Source organism: Lagopus leucura, unplaced genomic scaffold, assembly GCF_019238085.1.
Source record: "Lagopus leucura isolate 7727_CA_CO unplaced genomic scaffold, USGS_WTPT01 Super-Scaffold_73, whole genome shotgun sequence".
Taxonomy (NCBI): domain Eukaryota; kingdom Metazoa; phylum Chordata; class Aves; order Galliformes; family Phasianidae; genus Lagopus; species Lagopus leucura.
In genome coordinates this window covers 26,573,823-26,590,214 of record NW_024962252.1, presented here as the reverse complement: position 1 = coordinate 26,590,214, position 16,392 = coordinate 26,573,823, and the positions used below count along the sequence as shown (strand labels likewise).

At 37.8% G+C, this 16,392-nt stretch overlaps 1 protein-coding gene across 2 annotated transcripts in view; it reads left to right on the top strand.

Annotated features, from left to right (window-relative positions):
• Positions 1–16,392, top strand: part of SNAP91 (synaptosome associated protein 91) — a 68,737-nt gene that overhangs the window by 13,677 nt on the left and 38,668 nt on the right. For both annotated transcript variants that reach the window (XM_042890543.1, XM_042890533.1), the window contains exons 3-9: positions 5,442–5,584; positions 6,709–6,784; positions 8,349–8,451; positions 10,266–10,359; positions 11,579–11,690; positions 13,122–13,228; positions 14,528–14,569. In XM_042890543.1, coding sequence (XP_042746477.1) covers positions 5,442–5,584; positions 6,709–6,784; positions 8,349–8,451; positions 10,266–10,359; positions 11,579–11,690; positions 13,122–13,228; positions 14,528–14,569 — 677 coding nt within the window. The remainder of the gene's footprint in view (positions 1–5,441; positions 5,585–6,708; positions 6,785–8,348; positions 8,452–10,265; positions 10,360–11,578; positions 11,691–13,121; positions 13,229–14,527; positions 14,570–16,392) is intronic.

The window sequence follows — 16,392 nt, the reverse complement described above, 5'->3', positions numbered from 1 at the left end:
CCCATACTGATGTGGCAAACAGACTGGAAAAGGAAGGATTGTGTATTTGTGGTGTTCTTGCTGAAAGCTGCTGCTAGTAGTTATTGATAGTCCAGTAAACAGCCGAGTGATAGGAGTTACAAATTGATATAACCAACGCTTAATGTTAGGCGTTGTTCACTCTTGTGGATGGATAATCACAGGCCACAGCTGGAGTCCTGGTATTCAGTTACAGCAGTAAACTTACAACAGAAAATTTGCTCGCTTTTATCCTTCTCAGAAATCATCTTGCAACAGTACATTCCCTCTAAATTTGTTTCTCTGTATCGTGCAAGATCTAGGACTCTGTATAGTGCAGTACAGTGACCAATGGGTTGATGGCTTTAATGCTTGCATGGATTGAGGGAACAATTTTATACTTTACAGGAAATCAAATAAATGCTTTGAAGGCTTGGGAGAAGATTGGCTGATGCCTGTGGCTTTGTTTTCCTTCTCTAACTGAATGTGCATTTTGGTTAAGATTTGAACTGGTGAAGGAGGTGACTTGTAGAATGAGGTATGAGTGTTGCCATATGTGACAAAAATTATTTTTATTGCAAAAAGTTATTGGTCAAGTGGTTAACAGAAGGCATTCTCCTTCTAATGGCAGTATTTTTTTTTCCAGTATGCCATATTAAGATAGGCTGTGGAATGGCATTTCTCCAAGGCAACTACTTTTGTGAACTAACCTTATCACTTGATGTCCACCAAATGCAAGTGGCATTTTGTATATTTTAAACTATTAAAAGATGCCTGAGAAATGTAGTACAAGGCGATGTGTTGCTCAGCTGCTATTTGTGTAAGTCCTTAAAATGCTGAAGTGATGTGTTCAGCTCCAGAATAACTTGATGTTTCCTACTGAAACAATGAAAACTCTTCAGTATTTATCTTTGGAAAAGTGTGTGTATTTATTGAACTAGCTGTAGATGTAGATGTAGAGTCATGCCATTGGCATTCAAGAAAGAGGAAGGGAGCATGGGGGCAGAGATTTCTCCTCTTTCCCTTTGCTTACTGAACCTGTCTCCTTACCTGAGACAAATTCTTTGGCATATAAATTAAAGTGAATTCTGTACAAATGGGGTTCAAGAGTGAGCTTCCTACTTCTTTGAAGAAGGAAGATTTTATTCTGAGTCACTCTGGCTTTTCCTACCATGAAGGCACTTGACCAATCTGCTGTTGCCATGGTCTGGCCTGAATGGCATCTTTCTGTTTTATTACTTTCAAGGAGAGAATTCAAATGTAAACAGTAAAGGTAAAACATTCTCCCATGGTCAGTGGAGCAATACATTTTGGGCACTTTAATTTTAAGTAGAAAATATACATAGTTGAAGGAACTTGCAATTACTTGTGACAAGAATTCTTTTAAGACAGTATATCACACATCTTCTGCATTTTTAGTAGTTAGAAAAACTAAGCAACTTAGGGCTGCACCTTTTCAAATCTAGTAGAACACTACCTGGCAGTGGTTTATATGTTCTCCTTTCCAAAGGAGCTGCACTTGACCCTCTGAAAAGGACAAAAATTGAATGCAACTTATTTAATATTGTTAATGGAATAGGGTTTTTGATTTTTTTTTTTTCCATATAATTTAAAGCCTTGTTGTGGTGGGGAAGGAAGGGTAGAGATTGTATGAAAGTGCACTGGATAAGATGCAGCAGTCATAGGATCACAGAACTTGGGTTGGAAGGATCCTTAAAGTTCCAACCCCCTGCTGTAGGCAGGGTTGCTAGCCAGTAGATCAGACTGCCCAAGGCATTATCCAAACTGAGCTTGGATGCCTCCAGGGATGGGGCATCTGCAGCTTCTCTGGGCAGCTGTGCCAGTGCCTCATCTCCTGAAAAAGTAAAAAATTTATTCCTAAAATCTAACTGAAATCTACTCTCTTTTAGTTTAAAGCCGTTCCCCCTTGTACTGTAACTATCAGGCTGTGCAACAAGATAGTCTCCCTCCCGCTCGTAAACTCCCTTCAAGTACTGGAAGGCCACAATGGAGAAGAGAAGCCTTCTCTTCTCCAGCCTCCTCAACCTTTCTTCATTGGAGAAGTGCTCCAGACCTTTGATCATCACTGTGACCTTCTCTGGACCCTCTTCAACAGTTCCACATTCTACCTGTACTGGGAGCCCCAGGTCTGGGCACAGTACAGTACACACACTCAGGAGGGCAGAGCAGAAGGGGATAATTCCCTCACTTGCCCTGTTGGCCACCCTGTTTCTGATCATACTCTGGACTTGCTTCTCTTACCTGAATAAACTGCACATATCCCAAGACTGGGTCAAACAGTGGTCTAGTCAAAGAGTTTAAAGGCTAGTGTTTAGATTAAAGTTTTGATGTAGAACAATTGCTATCCTTTCTTATGATTTTTTTTCTTTTGTATATTAAATTTTCATCTGAAGACTTAACTGGAAAAGTATATTCAACTCCAAATGAAATGTATAATTTAAAAAAGGATCTCTACACTGACTGAGTGTTAAAATATCAGCTAGCAAGATGTGAAGAAAAGAAATATAAGTCATGTACTGTGATTTGGCAATGGTAATTCATTCCTTTGCAGTAAGCAAATTAATTCAAGTGAAGGATATAGGTCTTCACTCTTCAGTGATTTTGCGAGAGTATCACTGAAAGCACTTCTGTGATTGCTGTAGAATTCCCATTTTTTTTACTATGTAACTTCCATCAGAACTTAGTTTCTGGGATTGGGAATCAGCTGTCAGTGTATTTGATATGTATGCCCACAGTAATAGAAAATTCATCATTTAATCCTCATTCATCCTACTTCTCTGTATAGCAGACAGAATCAACATTGCAGGACTGTTTAATATTGCTTCTAGTGTGCTGTTCTACATCCAATAGTTTTTATTATCTCTTTCATATTAAAAAATCCACCTGTGACTTCTGTCCAGTAAATATCTCCATCAGAGTGTCTTATAAAAAATGTAGCTTCTAGATTTTTTTAACTGTGTTTTCTTTTTCCTCATACCTGTTCTTCCCAAGGTTGCTGAAAGCAAATTAGTTCAGCTGATTCTTGTCTTGAAATTCCAATTAGCCACTAAACAAACTCTTGAGTTCTATAAATTCAGCTGTGCTTGTCAGCGGTGCCAGACGCTGACAATTCTTAATTAAGAGGAGGCTTTACAGCGTTGGGGAAAGAATTCCTTAATTCTGTTTATGATAGCTGAATGAAAACCAGCCCTGGAAAAATTAACTAGATAACTCACCCATTTTTCAATTTGTTTTTTTTTTTTTTTCTCCTGAGTCAGATGGTACACAGCATCTTCATGTGTTGTTTAATTCTTTTTTGCTCACTGAAAGAAGTACGCTTAAATATAATCATACCTCTCTCCTCAGCACACTGTAATTACTCATGTCCTAAAACATTTAGAGCTGCAGACTGTAATGCTGTACCCTCCAGCACTAGGGAGAGGATCAGAATTGACTGAGTGGCTTAGAAGCAGTGCTGCAGCAGCACATATGGATCGTGCATTGCAGCTTGCCCTGATGGCACTACTGTGGGTGGAACCCCCCATGGTTTCATTACCTAACACCCACAGATGGAATACACAGAGTATATCTCCACTCCCCATAGTGAGCTACGCACTGAAACTTAAGACTGAAAGCTTGCAAATGTGATGCATGTCTCCCTTGTGAGAAAGGCAAATGCTTGTCTGAAATAAAACTTCTGAATGCAGTGAACAGACAGCAAGGAGATTGTGACTTGCTTTTAGGCCTTTACTGACTGAAGTCTTCTGTAATGCATTAATCAGCATTACATTATAGAAGATTATTAGCCTGTTGTTACAGCGAGATCAACGAGAATTGTGAGCCTGGACTGCTTTCATTCAGTAGTGTGTCTTTACTGCCGTAATAGACTGCAGAGCTGCTTCCTTCAACGGTAGGATTACTGAGGCTGTAGAAGTTAACTGCATGTTTCAGAAGGTGCTCCAAATAAACAAAATATACATGGAAAAATGGACAAACACTTTAAAGCTGAACTTTGCTTATCTGTGGCTGCAAACAAGTCACTCCACAGTCAGGAAACTGACAAATTGCAATTTCTGTTTTCATTGAAAAAGACAATTACTAACACAAGTACTACTGTGCTGAAGTACTGAAGAGTTTGCAACAGATGCACGTAGTTGAGGTGTACAAGGATCAGTCACACAATTGCACTCTGCTTCTAAGGAAGAACATCTGTTGTCACTGAATGACTTGAATAGCGAGGTGAGGATTTCTAGTTGGGGGCAGGGAGGGGATAAATATGTGGGAGATCATTAACAATGGTTACTGCCATCCCAGGGAAAGGAAAATAGGAACATTTTCATTAGTAACAGACACTGATTAGTCTAGGAGTTAAGCTTTTTAATTTTTAACTTATTTTATGTAGGTCTTCAAAGGTTAAGTCTCAGCCCCACCTCTCAGCCCCCCTCAGTGTTTTGCACTGCTTTTGTAATGTCAAGTCTTCTCTTGCCAGGACTGTGGCTGGCAGTGCACAGGCTTAAGTCATGCAGTTGTGGTATGCAGTTTCCCATTGTGTTCCCAAAACTAGGTAACAGTTTGTAAACAGTCATTGCCAGATACCCACCAAGTATCTGTAGCAACATAGTAAATCAAAGATCCTAATAGTAGATGTGGGATAGAGATGCTAGTGGAAAGCTGCTGCTCTACTGCTTGTGATTAAGTATTTATCTTAATTTCTGGTACATCCATGTGCAAGGATGCACCTTTCTAATGTACAAGATCCAAAGCCATGTCTTTTTGTTCCCTTTCTCTGAATACACTGGTATCTTATTTCTTCCATGTAATGTCTAGTTGCATGCAGAGGACTCGTGCTTTAATAGAAGCTCATATCCATCTTTGCTTTCTTTTCCGATGCTGAAAAGGTCTTCATGCATGTCTGAGTGTATTCTTTTGCTCTAGAGGTACATAAAGACTCTAGAAGTTGTGCTGTAGCATGCTGATGAAATTCTAACCTCTGAGATGGCTAGAGTATCTGTTTCTGGTGATATGGCTAGATTCAGTGTGCTTGACATACTATCTGTTAGCAAAAAATTTGGTAATACTTATTAAACTGACCCAGAAAAATGAACTGCCACAATTACCTTGTAAACCCACAAGCAGCAGTCACGTAGTGTTCTGTACCCCCCAGTCATTTGGGATAAAGATGGGAAAGGGCTGAGGCATAGCTCAGGACACAGCTGTTGGAAAGGAGAGCCAGAATGGCATCACTGTCAGCTTGTACCACTCTAGCCTCAAAGATATTCTGTTTTTTTAATTTTTTTATTTTTTTTTAATTTGCAGCTTAAGCACTGGATCTGCAGTTTGTCACTGCCATGGCCTGCAGCCTGGTGATCTGAGAGCTTGGACATGCTGCAAACTTACTTGTCTTATTTGTAGCACCTAAAACTTTCCTTTTATCTCTTCTACAGACTTGATCCAAGCAACTAATGAAACAAATGTGAATATTCCTCAGATGGCTGATACACTGTTTGAGCGAGCAACAAATAGTAGCTGGGTGGTTGTATTCAAAGCCTTAGTTACTACGCATCATCTCATGGTTCATGGCAACGAGGTAAGTAGAAAGCTTACAATGTTAGTTTTGGAAAGATATCTCTCAGAGCCACCAAGGACCTGAGAAAAAAGGACAAGAATAGTTATTTATGACAAGCAAGCTTCCAAACTTACCTTTAGCATTATAGTTTAAGTTGGAGAGGCCTGCTGATTATCTGCATTCTCATTTATATAACTGCAGAGTTAGAGCAAGGAACAGCATGCCTCAATATTGTGACAGAAATTATGTGCTGCATAGAGCTATGCAGAATTAAAGACTACTTGGTGCTTCTGTCTATGATGAACAAAACCTAAGGAGAAGCTCTGATGCTGGTTTTGCATTCTTGATGGCCCATCTGATGTGTGTAGTAAAAGGTTCTGCTATTAATGGCCTTTTATGGCTTGGAAGACATTAGAGAATCAAAGTTGTTGTGTAGCACCATCAAAGTCTTGTGTGTAGCACCATCCAAATAGCCCTTTCAGTGTGACTGTTAAACTCTTCCTAGACCTGTAAATTCAATTCAGTAGCTTTCTGGATTGTACTGTCTTTGCTGTTGCTTTTTATTGACCTGGTTAAATTGATGTGTCTGTGCAAAACTAAAAGCATTAGTATGATTGTAAAACAGCTCCTTCCTGGCAATGTATAAAGTATCTTCTTGCAACGAACTTATTTGGTGCTGCAGCGTAAACTTTTTCCTCCTGTCATATATTTTTGTTCCAACTTTGGGCCAACACTGATTTGTTTTCCACAATTGTTTCAGTCTGTTGGCCCTGGTTCTCAGTGTGAGACCTACTTGTTCTTAGGCCCTCAGCTTGGCTGAAACTGAGGGCTGGTGGTTCAAGAAGTTGGGACATGCTGTTTTGCAAGCAAATAAATCTTAGCTATTCTTACTGCTCCTTCCTCTTCGTTGATATTTTGTATAAAATCTATTTTTACGTATCCTATGCATTAAGATATTCAATAGAGATTCAGGCTAAATATAATTAATCTTAATTGGTGGAACAGTTTTTGAGAAAAATACAGTAGGCTACCACAAAAATCTGGGTTTTCATGTGTGTTTACTGGTGCTAGGCTAGTAATCTTCTTGCTAGGAGGTAGAAAGTCTGCAGATATAGCCTGTGATAAGAAATAACTTTGTGTTACAGAGATTCATTCAGTACCTGGCATCTAGAAACACATTGTTCAATCTGAGCAATTTTCTGGACAAAAGTGGATCTCATGGTAAGCCTATTCTTGTCTGTTACCTTAATAAGATCTTATATAAGATACTATTGTTAATTTACTTCTCCATTCATAAGAAGCAAATAATGTTAAAAGGCTTCTGTTGTACATTTTTAGAAGTACTTAATACAGGAGCTCAAGTGAAATAAGAGCTGCAGTGTTTCTCAGTTCCTGCAAAATCCTCATTCAAAAAGTAAAACTATGAAATTCCATAAAAAGTGCTGGATGCTATCCGCTTAACTCCTCTGTGAGTCAAAGATAAAATGAGCAACTTATTATATAATGTTTTTTTGTATTTTACTCAGTCCCAAATGGTAATTAGTTTAGGGACACAGTGCTTTTTAACATTTGTCCGTAAGTCTTTTGTTTGCAAATAAACAAACCAAAAAATGACACTAGAGGAATTATTTAGATCTGTTTTGAATAGTGAACTTAAAAGGCTCAAGGAAGAAATTAAGTACTTGCTTCCTCTGAAGTTTGTCTAGTGTGCTTTTCTAGTTTGGTTTTGAATTAATAGTGAATCTTCTTGTTTTTTTCACTTAAAGAGGGAAAAGCTTGTTTGATGGTGGCTGTTCTAGAGAACAGGAAAACATAGTTCTTCAACTGTTATGGATATTAGTAGAACGTATGCAGAATGCATGGTTTCTAAAGTAATAGGCAAAATAAAGAAATACCAAGTTTGTCCATCTCTTATTGGAGGCATTTGACACCAAAAAGACTTGATCATCTTTTAGAAATGATAAAAAAAAAGGGCAAGAACAAAGCCCCAGAATAGTAAGCCTCTGTTTGACAAGCTGAAACAGGGTTTTCACATTCAGTGGTAGTGGTATTTAGCAAATGTGAATTCTGTCCAATACATGCTTTTGTGTACATTGCTGCTCTTTAAACTTCAATTGGAGTTTCACAGTTAGCTCATCACTGTGTCATAGACGATATGGCATCAGGAATTGTAGTAATAAACCTGAATTTGCAGAGATACTTAGTATTGGAAAGGAAAAATGCATGTGATTACGAAGTTGTGGAATGTGGATTTTAAGGAAGGTAACAAAAAAGGGGCCAATACTGAAGAGGACAATCAGTTACTTTCTGTACACATTTCAGTAATTTAAAGAAGAAACTTCATGAGAAAAAGAAGAAGGCTACACTGTAATTCTGTTTAGAAATTTTCTAGATTGGAATGTCATCGAAATTTGAGGCTTTTTGCACAATCATGTACCTTGAAGATCTCAGGTGTAAAAACTTAATCAATGGGAATTTTCATTTGAGATAAATCTTTATCTTGGAAAATGTGTAACAGTTAAGCACAAACTTTCTGTTAAACTGGCTTTTTTCATGTTTACAGAGAGATAACTAATTTCACCTCTATGTAGTGTCACCCCATAACTGTGGTGGAGCCACTGGCGGGTTTCCACAGGAACCACCCATTTGTGAATTGGGTGCATCAGTTTGTAGTAGAGAGTAGCAGTAGATTGCTTTGGTGCTACACTGCTGGTTTCTTTCTTCAGAAGCAAGATGTCATACAATGCAAAATTAAACGTGATTATTTTTTTTTTTTTTTGCACAGGTTATGACATGTCCGCCTTTATAAGGCGATATAGCAGATACTTGAATGAAAAAGCATTTTCCTACAGACAAATGGCATTTGATTTTGCAAGAGTGAAGAAAGGGTAAGCAAAATTTAGATATGTAAACTGATTGGATTGCCTGACCCGTAAAAATCTGCTTTTGGCATTATGCTTAATTTTATTTTCTGAATGACTTCATTCTTCACTTTTTTGTTTAGCCCCAAAGAGACACCAAAATGGCTGAATTTCTTAGGCATTTGTAATTGATTAAAATTACACAAGGCAAAGAGGAAAGACTGTGGGTACTAAGGCAAATATTGAAGACTGCCCTAAGATGCCCTGCGGAACTGGGAGCTTTTAGTGCTAGGTATTAAATCAGGCTCTTATTAAATTGTGCTGCAGGGAAACTGCATTTAGAATTTTTAGAAGGAAATGCTCTGAATCTATATTTAGGATGTTTCATTACTCTCCAGATAATTTCCGTAAGAAAGATGACGTATTACAAAGGAAAATTCAACTGAATACATAAAATTCTGAGTAGGCTACATAGCAAACAGTCGTAAACCAATCAGAACAAGGCTGTAAACTGCTGAGTTGTTTTTCCTGCGAAAGTTGTGGTTTAAAAAAAAAGAAGTGTGATATGGCACGGAAAATAATTTAACCATACTCAGAGTAGTGAGTTGGTATCTGTCAGAATATTCTTTTGGTCTCTAACTGGGTGATCCATAGCTTCAGATTATCTTTTGAAGCATTAGCTACACTGCAAGTGTCTTAACACCCACTGCATATGCAGTTTTGTTGACTGCATACTAAAGATATTTATTTTAATGATGAGTTACATACAGGATTGCTCCAGCAGTTTTAGTGTAGTGTGCAGCTTTGGGCTGCTAACGCAGACATCATTGCTTGGTTTTCCTCTCCTGCTGTTTTAAACTAGGAGACAGTCTAAGGCCTACTGTAACTGTTTTTGCTGTGTGGCTTCGTGCCATTCCAGTAATGCGGACCAGAGTAATCTCTTGAACCCATCTGGAATATGAATCATTAAGAACTTTGTGACATGAAGGATAATAGCTAGTGGGATTGGTATTACAGGTAGGCTTTGATCCAGCAGACCACTTTGATCCTGCAGTCCTAAGTTTCCTTTGACATGTGGTACTTTAAAATGCTTCAAGTTACATAAATGTAAGTTTGGGTTGCTAGACATCCTTCAGTTTCTGCACTGTTATGTGTTTCTGGAGAGCCTTCCTGTTCATTTTGTTTCTGGTTCTCAAGGTGCCTCAGAGAGTAACGTAAAATGAGTAGGAATGCTGACATGCATTTGCAAAGAGGAGACACCATACCTATCAGTGATCAGAATGGGTCAATACCTAACAGTTGTTGAGTGCATTTGGGTATTTAGCAATAAAAATTAGCATATGTGAAGACTACTCTAAGCCTCTGAGCTGCAAATAAGAGGTGCTACACATCCATGACTGCTAAGTTATCCAACTGGAATAAAAGGCCAGCACCACTAAGACAGTTCAAGATCAGTAATATTGTTATGAAAGAGCAATAGAATTAATAGAGGAAAGTGTGCTAATGTAAGGAGCTCTTAGCAACAATTGCCCAAGTTAAGTTATTGACATGCATATATTGTGGTATTTGATGGGAAAAAAAGCAGCCTGTAGAAGTATTTTTTGTCTTCAGTGACCTTAGATATATCATTAAAAAGTACTCTTAGCAATAAATGTTCATTAGTTATTCATAACAAAGTTAATGCACAAGCACTATCAATTCTCTGAGCACTTCCACAGCAGTTATTTCTTGTCAAGTTATTCAAACTCTTAAGCAGCTTTAAGCTTAAGTTTAGGCAGCAGATAGGTTTGAGGAGAAGAAGAGGAAACACCATGGCTTCTAATCTGTATTCTCTCTTGCAGAGCTGATGGTGTAATGAGGACAATGGCTCCTGAAAAGTTGCTGAAGAGTATGCCCATACTACAGGCACAAATTGATGCACTACTTGAATTTGATGTATGTATTGAAGCTGACCCAGCTTTAACACTAGGCAGTGATTTCAAATGCTGCACTGTAATTAACACATTTCACATTGTAGGTAATGCTTTACTTCTATACTTCTTACTATAATGTTCCCAGTATGTGAGCAAAAAAATCCAATTTCAGTGTCCCACTGAGGCAGACTGAGGTGAAAAGTGGTACCTTCCTATATGCCTAAATGCACGTGTTTGGTTTTTTTTTTTAGTGGATCAGAATGGGAAATGAGGGCTGTTTAGGAATTTTGACTGAGAGCGTGAAGTTTCATCTCTTGCATCAGTGAGGGGAAGAAAGGGAACAAAAAAGGAGACTGAAAAATCTTTTTTCTTTCTTCTGGTAATCAGCTTCTATTAGAGGGGAAAGAAGAAAACATTAAGTTACCACATGTGCATTGTTTCACTCCTTAAAACCTTCATCTAGTTTTCAGTTGTAAGTGAACTGATTAACTTTAATCTAGTCTATTAATTGAAATGTGTCTTCAGTATATTTATAGCATTGTTAATGTTGATGGGGTTATTTATCTGCTTTAAGGATAAAACCAGGAGTCAATTATAGGAGGTACACTATAGTATTGCAGAGAGATCGTTGAAGGAATCAATCTTGAAGTTGTTCTGTTCTTGGTGAGTGAAAGGACATGTTCCCAGGTGGAAGACAAGGCCCACTCCAGCTTTCAGATGAAAGCCTTAGAACTGCACAGTTTCACTAAGGTTGTTTCTCAAGCAGCTTAGGAATTATGATGGTGGTCTACAAAGAGGTTTTTTTTCCTTTATACAAGCAGTTATTTTCTGCCCAAGTTAATATGAGAACTGAAAGAGTCTTGACTACATTAATCTGTAATATACATAACTGTATTACCTAGGAGGCTACTGAAGCTTTGTTAAGCACTGTTATGAACTGATGCCTTTGGTCCAGTTTCATTAAAGCTTTTTTTAATGTCTCTGCCTTCTACCTGTTTGTGAAGGAGTCAGGGGTAAGAGTTGATAGGAGTACTCTTCTGTTATAATGGTTTGTGTTGAAGTGAAAAAAACAACCTGTGGTCTATTAACTGAAACAGAAACAACCTCCGTTTAGTTTTTTCTATGTAAATTTGTATTCAGTGCTTGATCCCATCTGTAACAGCATCAGATATATAGTACTAGCTAAAACTGCTGCTTGCATTCAATAAATATATTGTAACTAACTCTTATTTTATTTGTAGGTTCATCCAAATGAACTGACAAATGGTGTCATAAATGCTGCATTCATGCTTCTGTTTAAAGATCTTATTAAACTTTTTGCGTGCTACAATGATGGGGTTATTAACTTACTAGGTAAGTAAGCCAGCGTTGATATTTTACGTACTATGAGCAAATAAACAAAACCTGAAGCAGATTTGAAACTTCTTTTTTATGTTTTACTTAACTTTAATTTAAATGATAATTATTCTTCTCCATTCTATTTTGAAGTGAGAAGTGAGAGATGACTTTAAGCCATAACCTATGATCTTAGTTCATCTGAGGCTAGGTTTTGATACGCTGTTAGAATTGTACAGTTTATTTAAAAAGCATTTCTGTATGTAAAGAAATATATAGTGCTGTGAGAGACTGCATAATATGTCCAATAAGGCTAGCAAAACAGCTTTTGCTATTTGTTTTTTTTTTAATCCAGATTATTCTTTCGGTTAAATATGCTATGCCTTACCTGAAGTAATATCCTCCTGTATAACATTCTTGATCTGTCTGAAAGGCCAAAGCTGGATCTTCTCTAGAGACTTACTTACAGTCAACCTACAAGTCCTGTGCAAGGCTGCAAACATGTTTAGAAATGCTCAGAAAGCTGGATGTAAGCAACAGCGTAACACACCTTAACCTTTGTTAAGGTTTTGCTGGTGGCTTTGTTATGAATGCTAAAACTGGGATTTGCCTTAAACTGCAGGAAATACAACTGACGTTGTAGAAAATAAGGTTGCACTACCGAAACCTCTGAGCACTTCAGCTGGTCTACAAAGATAGAAACTGAGATCACTCAGCCAGTGTAACTGACTAAAATCTGTGGCTGCAACTAGAAAAGGAAGAATCTGAGAAGTTGTAAAAATTACACTGGCAAAAAGAGATTCCTGGATTGTAAAGCTCAAACACTGGTCTTGTATCCATGTTGTAAAACTTTCTAATGATAGTTCATAAAAGTCCCAGATATTTTGAGTGAAACTATAGACATGGAAGCTGATGAGACAGATAAAAGTGTGTTGAGCGTAACAGTTGAGTTGAGATTTCACTGTCTACTGTTACTAAAAGTGTAAATTCAGTTGAAATACGTGGCAGTTGTGCTTATTAATGGACACAGACCAACTTTAAGGAATTACTTCAGCAGGAAGGTGTTCTTTGCAGTGTCCTTTGGAGTTCTTTGGACTTAACACAACTTAGGGAAGGAAATCAAAGGAAATCTAAGTATCCTTAAATGCTTTGATTTTTAAGGTTGGTAACTACTTTGCCTAGTTATTATTCATCTTTAAGTACTGGGTTTACATCACACAGTGCTATAGCTCCTTAAGGCGGAGTTTTCCAGTCTGTGTAATTCTTGGGCATCTCAGCAGATTCTGAGTTCTCTAAGACTAGGAACACTGCTAGCTTAATGTCCAGGTAGAAAAATGTTAATGGAGTGCAGTATTCTTGAAATGTGACTTTCCTGAAAACTAGAGTTGCTGATGAATGCAGGCCTACTGTAAGATATCTTAACTGAAATTTGCCAAATTATTTCTCTAGAGAAATTTTTTGAAATGAAAAAGGGACAATGTAAAGATGCTCTTGAAATCTACAAACGATTTCTTACTCGAATGACCAGAGTATCAGAGTTTCTTAAAGTTGCAGAGGTAAGTGACTTCTAATCTTCTGGAGTCTGGCACTTAAGTATTTTGTGAACTATTTTAGCCCTGATATAAAATATTAATTGTGCTTGTTAAGCATCTGACTCACTATATATAACTGTGAGGCAGCATAGAAATTCTTGGATCTGCTTATTCAGCTCTTCTTGAACTAGTAAGCCCTGCTTAGGCTTTCTGCAAGTCTCTGCTGTGCAGCAGCCTCAATTTCCTGCTAATATATGTTCAGTCATAGTGGTATTTCTTGGAGGTGCATAATGTGTGCTTCTAGGGCAGAGTTGAACATCAGAGAAAAATGTGGTGATCATGAATAAAAGCATAATGATTTCATAAGTCTTACTGTTAAGTCTTTGCAGCTAGCTACAAGTTAACTGCAGTGTGAAAATTTCCTGATTTTGATCCTTCTTATCATTCTCTTCTGTGGATAATACAAATATTACATGGTTAATTTGTTCTTTTGTTGGGCCCTCATTGGTGGTATTTGGCTCCTTGGCACAAGACAAACATTTTCCATGTTTCATGCTTCATTATAAAGGGCAGCAGTAATGAGCTGAATAAAATGTTTCTTTACCAGTTTATTTAACTGTTTATGAAGGAGCCTGCTAGACTCTTGAACTCATGTAATGCCTGATGTGAACACTGGACTTGAGAGAGTAGTAGCATGAAGACTTCAGACCTCTGAGCAATACTTCAGGCACTATAGGTCAGCTTTACAGAACAGGGGTTATATTGGCTACACTTCAAGATTACTAGATGCACTGAAGCCTGCACTTCTGCAAAACCTGAACCAACAGGCACTTTGAAGAGCATAGGTAAGCAACAGGGCAGCTAACAAAAGCTTGCAGATTGCATCTTGATTTGAAAAGCTAGGAAGAAAAAACAACATGACTGGAGCTTAAACATTTTTATAAGTGTTGTCTTCTAGGACTTGCTCAGTGGGTGAATTTTAGAGAAAATTTTTTGGGGATAGTCAGGCATCTGGATAAGGTGTGTTTGGTAGTTCACTGATGCTGTCCTCTGAGACAACAGTAGATGACCAGAAAGTCCTGTTTGATTTGCAGTAGGGAGCATGAATTTTACCAAGGTGAAAGAGTTAATAATGTGAGTCGATAAAGGTGATGGAATTACTGCTGGAAAGATAGGGACATCTGCATGTGAAAACATTGTAGTCTTTTTCTGTAGACAAAGTGCATTAAAGCTTGAAGTGTGTACCACTGTTCTATCAAGATTAATGTCTGCTGCGGTGGAATAATGTGCTTACTTTTTACCTCCTTTTTTAAAAATCCACAGCAAGTTGGCATTGACAAAGGTGATATCCCTGATCTTACACAGGTAAGATTCTCTTGTAATCTTTTTGGTCTGTGTAATTAACATTTAATAATTAGTAAGTACACCAGGAATTTAAATACTTACAGGAAATCAATATTTTCAAGCACTCCAAATTTGCAAATGAGAAAAGAACTGTCAAAAGCTGTTTATGAAGACTAATATAAGTAGATTGATGTCTTTCCTGATCTCTTCTAACCTGGAGCTGAAGGGTGAGCCATGTTGCTCTTTCCTTGCTGAAGGACAGATTCTCACAGTTGTAGAAAATGTTTGTCTGTGACAACAAATTACATGAATGTTGTGATCATGATTGCTTCATAGTCTCTCCGTGTCACTGTAGTGGTCCAGAGATGAAATTTGGAGCAGCAGTAACATTCCTGTCTCAGTCTAGGTACAGCAAACAGAAGTCATGATTTCATTGTGGAACTGTCTGTATACAACAAAACTTGCACACCAAAATTTGCCAGTGCTGTAGTTGCTTGGATTCTGTTGCGCTGGCACATTTTCAATGGGCTTTGTGTTTAATGTGAAAAGGATATTTACGTGGAGAAGAGGGTACATACAAAGGAGTTTGGAATTTTGGTAGTTTCAGTGCCAATAAAATAGGAACAGAAGCAAAAATGCATAACAGTTGTAAATCTTAAGCATTCATAACCCATAAATGTTAAGTTTTGTAAAGCCTCTAGAAAACCTGGTTTAAATTGACATCCGAATAGTGGTTTTCTTTGGTAAACAAAACAAAACAAAACAAAACACTTACTAAATCAGAAACTCAGATGCCATGTGAAGGTGAAGAATTTTATTCTTTATAGCCCTGTAGCATCCCATAATTTCTACTCACTCTTCTTCAAGTGCGGAAACAGAGTTGTAATAGTGTTTGGAACGCGAAACTCAGTTCTGAAGTAGCTAAAGGAGGATGTTCAGTCAAATTTGTAACTAATGGGCTCTTTTTTAAAAACAAGGTCATATGTTAGTCATACATTAGTCATATACCAAGTCCTTGAACAAGAAGAAGTCATCTTAAATTGGATTAACAAAATATGCTTTATCTGCTCCTGCTTTTGTTGCATCTGTCTAGACGAAAGGCTGCCTGCTAGAATGCGCAAGCCTTACTCCACAGTCCATAGTCAGTTGCTACAGTTGCTTAGTTACTATTAGTTGCTGCTACCTCTGTTTCTGAGGCCTGTCAGTGGAGGTTTTTAGTTACTTTTGTATCTGTTACTGAGGTATATATCACCTCAAGTATCAATATTTTGACCAACAGTAGCAGTTTTTTGGGCCAACTGGATAAACGGATGACTGACTAGTGCTGCCGGAACGTTCTCCTCAGGCAGGCACAGGAAGCTGACTGCTAATCTAACGCATTTATTATGCAGGGAACTGCATAATAAATTATTCTGGGATTGATAACTGCCACACATGGCTATTTGATAGCAAACCTAAATCTCCAACCATCCATCATAGCTGTGTTCTCCTAAAAGCTGTCTGGAACTTGCTTGCTGAAGCTCATTTGCAACACTCTAGAGTCTGCAAAAACCTAGGCAGCGCATTTCAATGAGAAGAAAGTAAAAGGTGAATAATAAAATGGAATTCCAATTAATAAATTTTATATGTAATTACATATAGTAATTTCAGCTAACGAAGTTGAAATATCAGTGGTATACCTGAATTCCTGAGAGAAACAGTAGGATCACAGAGTCACAGAATGGCTTGGGTTGGAAGGAACCTTAAAGCTCATCTAGTTCCAACCCCATGCCATGGGCAGGGCTGCCCCACACCAGCTTAGGCTGCCCAGGACACCATCCAACCTTAATCCAACCTCTGGCCTT